This window comes from Rhinopithecus bieti, unplaced genomic scaffold (assembly GCF_001698545.2).
Source record: "Rhinopithecus bieti isolate Rb0 unplaced genomic scaffold, ASM169854v2 scaffold_35950, whole genome shotgun sequence".
Taxonomy (NCBI): domain Eukaryota; kingdom Metazoa; phylum Chordata; class Mammalia; order Primates; family Cercopithecidae; genus Rhinopithecus; species Rhinopithecus bieti.
This window is the reverse complement of record NW_016815506.1, coordinates 1,099,400-1,111,459: the sequence shown is the minus strand read 5'-3', so window position 1 is coordinate 1,111,459 and position 12,060 is coordinate 1,099,400. Positions and strand designations below refer to the sequence as shown.

General features: G+C 44.6%; 1 protein-coding gene across 1 annotated transcript in view; it reads left to right on the top strand.

Moving 5' to 3' along the window:
- PTGES3 (prostaglandin E synthase 3) overlaps positions 1 to 8,301 on the top strand; it is a 31,635-nt gene extending 23,334 nt beyond the window's left edge. The window contains exons 4-7 of the mRNA XM_017853311.1: positions 308 to 408; positions 2,390 to 2,479; positions 6,851 to 6,875; positions 7,155 to 8,301. Coding sequence (XP_017708800.1) covers positions 308 to 408; positions 2,390 to 2,479; positions 6,851 to 6,875; positions 7,155 to 7,174 — 236 coding nt within the window. The 3' untranslated portion in view covers positions 7,175 to 8,301. The remainder of the gene's footprint in view (positions 1 to 307; positions 409 to 2,389; positions 2,480 to 6,850; positions 6,876 to 7,154) is intronic.
- The last annotated feature ends 3,759 nt before the right edge of the window (positions 8,302 to 12,060 follow it).

Sequence of the window (12,060 nt, the reverse complement as noted above, 5' to 3'; positions counted from 1 at the left end):
CCAGAAGAGGCCGCAACGGGGAGAAAACGCGGAGTCGCCACTGGAAAGAAGTGGACTCCCTAGCAGCAGGCGCCGCCAGAGAGGCCCGTCCACCCGTTCGCCCGTCTCCCTGCCCCGTTCACAGTGCAGCCTGCTTCTGCAAAGTGGTACGATCGAAGGGACTATGTCTTCATTGAATTTTGTGTTGAAGACAGTAAGGATGTTAATGTAAATTTTGAAAAATCCAAACTTACATTCAGGTGTCTCGGAGGAAGTGATAATTTTAAGCATTTAAATGGAATTGATCGTTTTCACTGTATTGACCCAAATGATTCCAAGCATAAAAGAACGGACAGATCAATTTTATGTTGTTTACGAAAAGGAGAATCTGGCCAGTCATGGCCAAGGTTAACAAAAGAAAGGGCCAAGGTAGGTTTCGTTTTCCTTTTTTGAAAAGTTTGATATTTTTATTGTAGGTAATAAAAGATATATTTATTTGATGTAAGGAATATACTGCTGTGTTTTTGTTTCACAGCTAAGTATAAAGCCTCATGTTCATGTGTTTTGTCTACTCGGTTTTAACTTAATACCAAGTGTGGGCCGGGCGCGGTGGCTCAAGCCTGTAATCGCAGCACTTTAGGAGGCCGAGACGGGCGGATCACGAGGTCAGGAGTTTGAGACCATCCTGGCTAACACGGTGAAACCCCATCTCTACTGAAAAATACAAAAAAGCTAGCCGGGCGAGGTGGCTGGCGCCTGTAGTCCCAGCTACTCGGGAGGCTGAGGCAGGAGAATGGCATAAACCCAGGAGGCGGAGCTTGCAGTGAGCTGAGATCCGGCCACTGCACTCCAGCCCGGGCGACAGAGCAAGACTCCGTCTCAAAAAAAAATAAAAATAAAATAACAAAGTGTGATGAGAATATCAGTTATTAACTGGTGTAGAATCTTTTGCACTTAAGAGACAGACTTTGTATAAATTACTCAGCTATCAAATGGGAGGGGACAAAGCTTGGTGAAAAAGTAAATTAATCAACTGAAAATAGTTCTTACTAGTAAATTTGTTTTCAAAAGGTATGTTTAACAATTTTCAGTGATTTTTTTTTTTTTTTTTTCCCCAAAACAGGGTCTCTCTTTGTCACCCAGGCTGGAGTGCAGTGGCACGATCTCGGCTCACTGCAGCCTCAGCTTCCCAGGCTCCAAGTGATCCTCCCTGCTCTGTCCCCCAAGTAGCTGGGACTACAGGGGCCATGCCACGACACCTGGCTAATTTTTGTATTTTTTGTAGAGAAGGGGTATCACAATGTTGCTCAGATTGGTCTTGAACTTCTAGGCTCAAGGGATCTCCCCACTTAAGCCTCCCAAAGTGCTGGTACTACAGGCATGAGCCACCACACTGGCCTAATCTTTCTTTCTTTTTTTTTTTTTTTTTTAAGATAGTCTCATGCCACTCATGCGAGAGTGCAGTGGTGTGAACATGGCTCACTGCAGCCTCCACCTGGGCTTAAGCGATCCTCTGACCCACCTCAGCTTCCCAAATAGCTAGGATTATAGGAAGGTGCCACCACGCCCAGGAAATTTTTTTTTTTTTTTTTTCCCCAGATACAGGATACACTATTGCTCAGGCTGTCTCAAACTCCTGAAGGATTACACAACCAATCTTTCCACCGTGGCTGCCCAAAGTGTTGGGGTTACAGGTGTAAGCCACCCCATTTAGCTTAGTCTATTCTTTGTGTGCTCATTACATGCCCTCATAAAAATACAAAGTCGCAGTTCAAAAAATGTTGTTTTGCCAGGGACCAGTAGCGTGTGCCTGTTGTAGTTAAAAGCTACGCTGGAGGGTGAAGTGGGAGAATTACTTGCGCCCAATTCTGGGTTGCAATGCCGTATGTCAGTCAGGTAGCCATGCTAAGTTAGCATCGGTATGGTGGTGTCCCAGGAAGCGGGGACCACCAGGCTGCCTGAAGAGGGTAAAGACCCTTGGTCAGAAATGGAGCTGATCGAGGTCAGGAGATCGAGACCATCCTGGCTAACATGGTGAAACCCCGTCTCTACTAAAAAATACAAAAAAGACTAGCCGGGCGAGGTGGTGGGCACCTGTAGTCCCAGCTATTCGGGAAGCTGAGGCAGGAGAATGGTGTAAACCCGGGAGGCGGAGCTTGCAGTGAGCTGAGATCTGGCCACCACACTCCAGCCCGGGCGACAGAGTGAGACTCCGTCTCAAAAAAAAATAAAAGAAATGGAGCTGATCAAAACATTGATCAATAGTGGGATTGTACCTGTGAATGCTTGCTGCACTCCAGCCTGGATAACACAGCAAGACCTGGTCTCTTTAGAAGAAAATGCAGTCTTAAGGTTCATGCCAAATGCAAATTAACCTAACCTTAGGGTGATGTTTGTATTGATTTTATAGCTTAATTGGCTTAGTGTCGACTTCAATAATTGGAAAGACTGGGAAGATGATTCAGATGAAGACATGTCTAATTTTGATCGTTTCTCTGAGGTAAGTTCCATTAAATGGACGTTTCCCTACTCGAAGTACACAGTACCTGTCTATGTTGTCAGTTTAAGTTGGTTTTGGGCACCTAATGATATTCATGATGCGTGTTATTTTTAAGACTGTTTTAATGATTTTAAAAGGAATCAGTGTTAGCTACAAAATTAATGTATTAAGACTAACACAGCTAGTTTGCTAATTTCCTAATTTCATCATTGGGATTTTATTTTTTTTTTTTTAAAGCATGATTGCAGGCCGGGCGCGGTGGCTCAAGCCTGTAATCCCAGCGCTTTGGGAGGCCGAGGCGGGCGAATCACGAGGTCAGGAGATCGAGACCATCCTGTCTAACGCGGTGAAACCCTGTCTCTACTAAAAAATACAAAAAACTAGCTGGGCGAGGTGGTGGGCGCCTGTAGTCCCAGCTACTCGGGAGGCTGAGGCAGGAGAATGGCGTGAACCCGGAAGGCGGAGCTTTCAGTGAGCCGAGATCGCGCCACTGCACTCCAGCCTGGGTGACAGAACGAGACTCCCATCTCAAAAAAAAAAAAACAAAAACATGATTGCAGTAGTTGACTTGGATTTTGAAGCCATAAAATAAAACTATAAACTTTTGACCAGGCGCTTTGGGAGGAGGCCAGCACTTTGGGAGGCCAAGGCTGGCGGATCACGAAGTCAGGAGATCCAGACCATACTGGCCAACATGGTGAAACCCCGTCTCTACTAAAATACAAAAAAAATAAGCTGGGCGTGGTGGCGTGTGCCTGTGGTCCCACCTACTCCTGAGGCTGAGGCATGGGAATTGCTTGAACCCTGGAGGCAGAGGTTGCACTGAGCTGAGATAGTGCCACTGGACTCCAGTCTGGCGAAAGAGCGGGACTTGGTCTAAAAAATATGACTATAAACTTTTAAACACAAGAATCATAGGCTGGGTGCGGTGGCTCATGCCTGTAATCCCAGCACTTTGGGAAGCCGAGGCGGGCGAATCATGAGGTCAGGAGTTCCAGACCAGCCTGACCAACATGGCGAAACCTCCCCTCTACTGAAAATACAAAAATTAGCTAGGTGTGGTGGCGTGTGCCTGTAATCCCAGCTACTGAGAAGGCTGAGGCAGGAGAATCATGTGAACCCAGGAGGTGGAGGTTGCAGTAAGCTGTGATCGCTCCACTGCACACCAGCCTGGGCGACAGAGCAAGATTCCATCTCAAAAAAAATACATAAATAGGGCGGGTGTGTGACACACCTGTAATCCCAGCATTTTCGGAGAGTGAGGCGGGCGGATCACCTGAGGTTGGGAGTTCGAGACCAGCCTGACCAACATGGAGAAACCCTGTCTCTACTAAAAATACAAAATTAGCCAGGCATAGTCATGCCTGTAATTGCAGCTACTCGGGAGGCCGAGGCAGGAGAATCACTTGAACCCGGGAGGTGGAGGTTACGGTGAGCCAAGATCGCCATTGCGCTCCAGCCTGGGCAATAAGAACAAAACACCGTCTCTAAATTAATAAATAATTAAAATTACAAAAAAATAGCTGGGCGTGGTAGTGCACCCCTGTAATCCCAGCTCCTCCAGAGGCTAAGGCAGGAGAATTGCTTGAACCCAGGAGGTAGAGGTTGCAGCGAGCTGAGATCACACCACTGCACTCCAGCCTGGGCGACAGAGCAAGACTCTCAAAAAAAAAAAAAGAAAATCATGGTGAAATGTTTACCATGAGGTATACAAAGAAAAAAGTTTAAGAAAGTCTGTTACCTGAGATGTCACCCAAATAACATGTTGCCATGACTGAAGAATAAATGATTCATCTCTATGTAGGCAGAATAGACTTTATCAAATGTAGTAGAATAAAACTATAGAAAGAACATTAGTGTGTAAACTGAATGCATACTCATGAAATCCATTTCTTGTTGCTATTTGAAATTTTTCATTAACTAGATTTTGTATTTTGGGACCTTAAGAGTTAAATAAAAGAGCGAAGTGTCCAGCTTTATGTATGCAACTGCTTATTTAACAATTCTCCGCACATGACTCTGGCACGGTGATTTCAACAGGAAGGGAAGATGTTCTATTCATATTATTAGTATTTTTTAATTGTACCTTACCTGTAGCAGTTGGTGCCACCGTTTACCTAGTTGTGCAAGCCATTGTGTTGCTTAGGCAGGTCTTGAACTCCTGAGCTCAAGAGATCCTCCTGCCTCAGCTTCCCAAAGTGCTGAGATTACAGGCCTGAGCCACCGCCCCCAGCCTTGTAACACTGTTTTGTTTTGTTTTGTTTTGTTTTGTTTTTTTTGCTATCTTTGTTGTCAAGTTTTTGTTATCTCCTGAATATCTCTTGAATATGTTCAGTTTTCTCTTGCTGTTTATCTTAAACATGTAGTGTTGTGCTTGGTACATTTAGCATTTTTCTACCCAAAGAAACGTAAAAGTATTCAATAGTGCTTTTCGAGGTAGGGAAACTCCCAGTTATTCATTCAAGATAGATTGCCCAAAAAAAATTTTTTTTTTTTTTTTTTTTTTTGAGACGGAGTCTCACTCTGTCGCCCAGGCTGGAGTGCAGTGGCCGGATCTCAGCTCACTGCAAGCTCCACCTCCCGGGTTCACGCCATTCTCCTGCCTCAGCCTCCTGAGTAGCTGGGACTACAGGCGCCTGCCACCTCACCCTGCTAGTTTTTTGTATTTTTTAGTAGAGACGGGATTTCACCGTGTTAGCCAGGATGGTCTCGATCTCCTGACCTCGTGATCCGCCCATCTCGGCCTCCCAAAGTGCTGGGATTACAGGCTTGAGCCACTGCGCCTGGCCCTAAAATTTTTATACTGAATCCTTTTGTGTGTGTTTAATTAATTGAGGTAAGAGCACTTCACATGAAATCTACTCTTTTTAACAGACTATTTATTGAGATGGAGTCTTACTCTGTCGCACAGGCTGGAGTGCAGTGGCGTGATCTCAGCTCATTGCAAGCTCCACCTCCTGAGTTCATGCCATTCTTCTGCCTCAGCCTCCCGAGTAGCTGGGACTACAGGGATACCGAGGCAGCTGGATCACTAGAGCCCAGGAATTCGAGACCAGCCTGAGCAACGTGGTGAAACACCGTGTCTACCAAAACACAAAAAATTAGTTGGGTGTGGTGGTGCGCGCCTGTAATCCCAGCTACCCAGGAGGCTGGGGCATGAGAATTGAGTGAACCCAGAAGCGGAGGTTGCAGTGAGCTGAGATCACACCACCACACTCCAGCTTGGACGACANTAAAACAGTCAGTTCAGGCCGGTCGAGGTGGCTCACGTCTGTAATCCCAGCAGGCCGAGGTGGGTGGATTACCTGAGGTCAGGAGTTCAAGACCAGCCTGGTCAACATGGTGAAGCCCTGTCTCTACAAAAATCAGCCAGGCATGATGGCAGGTGCCTGTAATCCCAGCTACTGGGGAGGCTGAGGTGGGTGAATCGCTTGAACGAGGGAGGTGGAGGTTGCAGTGAGCCAAGATCACACCACTGCGCTCTAGCCTGGGCAGCAAAGCAAGGCTCCATCTCAAAAAAGAAAAAAAAATAAAAGAGTTTATAGGGATTATTTTGACTAAGAAAGTAAATAGGTTTTATGTCAGGATTGGTCAGAGACCATTGAAACAGGTGGACTTTGGGAGGCAGAGACGGATGGATCAGAGTTTGGGGCCAGCCTGGCCAAGATGGTGAAACCCTGTCTCTACTAAAAATAGAAAAATAAGCTGGGCACGGTGGTGGGTGCCTGTAATCCCAGCTACTTGGGAGGCTGAGGCAGGAGAATCGCTTGAACCTGGGAGGCGGAGGTTGCAGTGAGCCAAGATCTCGCCACTGCACTCTATCCTGGGCGACAGAGCAAGACTCCATCTCCAAAAAAAAACCAAAAAACAAAACCCAGAACAGATGGACATTGTAAATCTGTAAGAGGAGGATGAGGATATAATAAACAACTATTCTCAACATCTTGTCAACCCCAGCATCCTGTTAACATCTCCCAGAAAGTTATTTAATGCTATTTAGAAAAATACATAATATTCACTCAACAGCTAGGATTAGAGTTCACTGTCTTTTGTCAATCTATTTTCTTCATATTGATCCATGTTTTCTCTTTGAATGCTGACATAGGTTAATTTAGGAATGGATTCAAAGGGTGGGCTAAACTGTCACCAAAAGGCGCACACCATTTTTTACAGGTAGATCCTCTGCTGTACATCCATTCACCTTAGGTTAAACCTAGTCTTAAGTCCAATGACTAAATTTCTAGGCTTGATATAACTACCTACCTGTGCTACTTTAATCAAAAATAATAGCGCTTGAACTTTTTAAGGTTAACTGTTCAGTTAGCAAACAAATATTTGATCAGTTCGGTAACTTTATTTTCCCTCTTTCAGGATTCACAAGACAGTGATGATGAAAGTAAGTGTATATAAAAAGTATGTTTACACAGCGATATTTTGCATCAAAAACCAAACTCAAAATAGAGATGTTAACTTCTTTTGAAAAAAAGTAATTTTTTCTTTATGACCTTGAATAAATAAATAAAGCAGAAATGTGAATAACTTGAGATAGCAAGACAACCTATTAATTCACTGGGGAACTATATAATTCGATTTTTGGTTGCTTTTCCTTTAAGATATTAAAATTGGTAGATGATTCCCTTGTACTTTATACTAATATTTTTTAAAATTCTTTCAGAAATGCCAGATCTGGAGTAAGGAGTATTGTCATCACTTGGATTTTGAGAAAGAAAAATAACTTCTCTGCAAGATTTCATAATTGAGAGAATTCCTGAGTTGATAGCTCTAAAGGCAGATGCTGTATTTGCCTACTTTAACCCATTTTTCAACCTGTTTTGTTTTTTAAAAGGCTTCACTAAGGGTTGATATGTACCATTGTATGGGGCAATTTTAAGTCAGCTAAGGCAATAACCTTATGCATGAACATTTCCCAGACTTTCATGAAGCTGTTGAGGTCCTAGGCAATTGATGCAGCTGTTGTGATAAATAAAAACACCTCACCTAAGTCTCCTTTTCTTCATAACATAGATACTGACATGATAGGAAGCTCTCAGCTTAGGGAAAGAGAACTAAATTTTAGATTATAGAACATGGATTCCAAAGTGGCTGGAACAAATTGGCTGACACCTTACTGGTAACCTGCTGTTCTCCTGGTGTTCCTTCAGGATTGTTCCACTAAAATTTATTTTTCAAAAAATTTACTTCACATTATTCTATGTAAGTGATCCCTTGTCAGTGTTCCAGGTGTATCTTAGTTAAAACTAGAGAATGCCCTAACTTAGATGGTTTTTGAAGCCTATACATTTGGTATTGTTTGACCCTTAAGCTTTTACATCTCTTAGCATGGAGGATGAAGAAAGCTGTACATTGTTGCTTGAGAGTCTGTACATTTAGACCAGATTTGTATTTGCACTGTCAAGTATGGCAAATGATTGAAAAATGTTTAATACACTATTGGATTTTTTCTTTCTTTTTTTGATTCAGCTTATACCAGGGCTGAAAACCTCAATTTATGTTCATGACAGTGGGGATTTTTTTAAATGTCTACATTCTTTCTAATAAACTGTTGGAAGACTTCTTGGCTGTCCTTTTAAGTGTCTGGCTTACTGTAATTTTTATGTATTTACTATTTACTGGAATGGAGTTTATTTTTATTTGAGGAAGAATTTGGGATTATTCCTCTGTTTGAAAAGAGGCTTGCTGTAATGTCACAGGAAACCTTTTAAAAGTGGATCTGTAATAGAATATTGTAGATGCACTTTGCAGCAGTTGGAAAAGAAAGTGTTGTGATTTGATTGAAATAAAACTAAATGTGTTGTCCTCCTCTAAATCTTTGAACTTCTGCATTTTGGAAGTTTTCATTCCCTCACAGCTTCTGTAGTTGTCATAACATAGAAACACTATGTATTTCAGCACTTCTTTACGTCGGATATTCAAGACCTGTGTTGCAGGCAGTTAAAGTGCTGGTGATACAAAGATTAATACTTCAGATGATTGCTGAGCTCAGAGCTCACAAGCTAGACTGGGGGAACAAACATGAGACAAAAACTTGATAGGAAGTGCGATAATAGATATGCATAGTGTATTATGATATGTAGTTCTTAACTTCAGTGGGGAAAACATTTTAAAAACTTCTTTTGATTTTCTTGAAAAAATTCATATGTCATTTTTGGAAATGATTCATTGGCTTACCGCCCAGCCTTGAAACTATGCCATCATACAGGCCAGGCATGGTAGCTCCCACCTGCCTGTAATAGCAGCACTCTGGGAGACAGGCAGGTGGATTGCTTCAGACCAGCCTGGGCAAGGTGAAACCCCAATTTTTTTGGGGGGGGGGGAGATGGAGTCTCCCCTGTCGCCCAGGCTGGAGTGCAATGGTGCACTCTCAGCTCCGTGCAATCTCCGCCTCCCAGGTTCAATCAATTATCCTGCCTCAGCCTCCTGACTAGCTGGGATTACAGGCGCACACGACAATGCCCAGCTAATTATCTTTGGTAGAGGTGGGTTTTCACCATGTTGGCTAGGCTAGTCTCAAACTCCCGCCTGCCTCAGCCTCCCAAAGTGCTGGGATTATAGGCATGAGCCACCACCCCCAGCCTGCGAATCCCTATTTTCACAAAAAAATTAGCTGGGTGTGATGGCGCATTCCTGTAATCCCACCTACTCTGGAAGCTGAGGTGGGAGGATCAATTGAACCCGGGCCGTTGGGGATGCAGTGAGCCAAGATTGCACCACGAAGTTTTTTGTAGACAAGTTTCTCAAAAAAAAAAAAAAAAAAAGGCTGGGCATGGTGGCTCACGCCTGTAGTCCCAGCACTTTGGGAGGCTGAGGTGGGAGGAGTTCAAAACCAGCTTGGCCAACATGATGAAACCCCGTCTCTACCAGTAATAACAAAAAAAATTAGCCAGGTGTGGTGGCCTGCGCCTGTAATCCCAGCTACTCAGGAAGCTGAGGCAGGAGAATCGCTTGAACCCAGAAGGCAGAGGTTGCAGTCAGCCCAGATTGTGCCATTGCACTGCAGCTTCCCCAGGCTGGAGTGGAGTGGTGCAGTCACATCTCAAGCACCACACCTGCTGGACTTAACATTTTGTAGAGACGGGTCTCCATGTTTCCCAAGCTGGTATCGAACTCCTAAATTCAAGTGATATGACTGCCTTGGCCTCCCCAAGTGCCAGTATTAAGGTGTGTGTCACCTGGCTATAATTTTAAAAATATATTTTGTGTTCAAACACTTGGACAGGTTCTCATCAGTCCTTATTTCTTAGGTACCACACCTTGTGCATTGTACCTCATCTCTAATTCAAAGCTTCTGTTAAGAACATTTTCTGGGGTGGACACGGTGGCTTAATTCTGTAATCACAGCACTTTGGGAGGCGCCACTGCACTCCAGCCTGGGTGGCAGAGCAAGACTGTCTCAAAAACAAAAACATGTTCTGGGCTGGGCATGGTGGTTCATGCCTGGCCAACATGGTGAAACCCCCTCAAAAAAAGAAAAAAAAAAAGGATTGTAAGTGAAATTTTTAAAGTTTAGATGAATGGGTATAGCATATTTTTTGTCCATATTGATAGGTCGTGATATTGGTGCTAATACAGTTTCCTAAACTTAGCTATTTCCAGGGAGGGCAGGTTGAGGGTGATTGCTACAGTAGCATGAAGGTTGTGTCCCCCATTTTAGTTCTAGGCTAATTGAAATTTCTCCTGTTTAGCGGGAATTCTTTNCAGGTGGATTTGGAGGTAAGGAAACAAGTTCGTGCGATAATTCAAGTGGTAAGAGATGAAGGGCTAAATTTAGGCAATGGTAATGGGATCCGGAATCCAGGTATATGTAGGTGGTCAAATAAGGCATGATGACAACTCATTTAAGATATTGCCAGGCTTGGCCAGGCGCGGTGGCTCACGCTTGTAATCCCAGCACTTTGGGAGACCAAGGCAGGCGGATCACAAGGTCAGGAGTTCGACACCAGCTGTGCCAACACAGTGAAACACTGTCTCTACTAAAAATACAAAAATTAGCTGGGCATGGTGGCACATGCCTGTAATCCCAGCTACTCGGGAGGCTGAGGCAGGAGAATCGCTTGAACCTGGGAGGCGGAGGTTGCAGTGAGCCGAGATCCCACCACTGCACTCCAATTTGGGCAAAAGAGCAAGAAAGACATGGTCTCACAAACAAATAAATAAGGCTGGGCGAGGTGGCTTATGCCTGTAATCCCAGCACTTTGGGAGGCTGAGGCGGGCAGATAATGAGGTCAGAAGTTCAAGACCAGCCTGGCCAACATAGTGAAACCGCGTCTCTACTAAAAATACAAAAAGTAGCCATGCATGGTGGTGCATGCCTGTAGTCCCAGCTACTTGGGAGGCTGAGACAGGAGAATTGCTTGAACCTGGGAGGCAGAGGTTGTGGTGAGCCAAGACGGCGCCACTGCACTCCAGCCTGGGCAACAGAGCGAGACTCTGTCTCAAAAAAATAATAATAAAAATTAATAGGGGCCGGGCACGGTGGCTCACGCCTGTAGTCCCAGCACTCTGGGAGGCCAAGGCGGGCGGATCATGAGGTCAGGAGATCGAGACCATCCTGGCTAACACAGTGAAACCCCGTCTCTACTAAAAAATACAAAAAATTAGCCAGGCATGGTGGCGGGCACCTGTAGTCCCAGCTACTTGGGAGGCTGAGGCAGGAGAATGGTGTAAACCCGGAAGGCGGAGCTTGCAGTGAGCTGAGATCTGGCCACTGCACTCCAGCCTGGGCAACAGAGCGAGACTCCGTCTCAAAAAAATAAATAAATAATAGGTCAAAACATACCACTAAATTAAAAGATAACATTAGAAGAAAACATTTACAACATGTTTAACAAAGCATTTCAAGAACACTTAATTGTGACAAGCCAAAGGAAAAAAATTGGCAAAAGATGGAAACAATTAACTGAAGATATACAACTGGCCAACAAACATGAAAATATTCCATCTTACTCGCCATTAGACCTGAGCGTGGTGGCTCATGCCTGTCATCTCAACACTTTGGAAGGCCAAGGACGACAGATTACTTGAGCGTCCCCCTGTCCCCCCACCGGGCTTGAAGCTAGCCATGGGCAATATGTTGAAACCCTGTCTTTACAAATATTAGCAGGGCCTGATGGTATGTGCATATGACTGTGGTCCCAGCTACTCGGGAGGCAGAGGTGGGAGGACTTGAGCCTGGGAGGCTCTAGTTCAAGAACTGTTTGAACCCGGGAGGCGAAGGCTACAGTGAGCCGTAATTGCTCCACTGTACTGCAGCCTGGGAGATAGAGCAAGACCCTGCCTCAATTTAAAAAAAAAAAAAAAAAAAGTGGCTCATGCCTGTAATCTCAGCACTTAGGGAGGTCGAGGAGGGTAGATCATCTGAGGTCAGGAGTTCGAGACCAGCCTGGCCAATATGGTGAAACCCCTTCTCTACTAAAAATACAAGAAAATTAGCCGGGCGTTGTGGCGGGAGCCTGTAGTCTCAGCTACTCAGAAGGCTGAGGCAGGAGAATTCCTTGAACCTGGGAGGCAGAGGTTTTAGTGAGCTGAGATCGTGCCACTGCACTCCAGCCTGGGCGACAGAT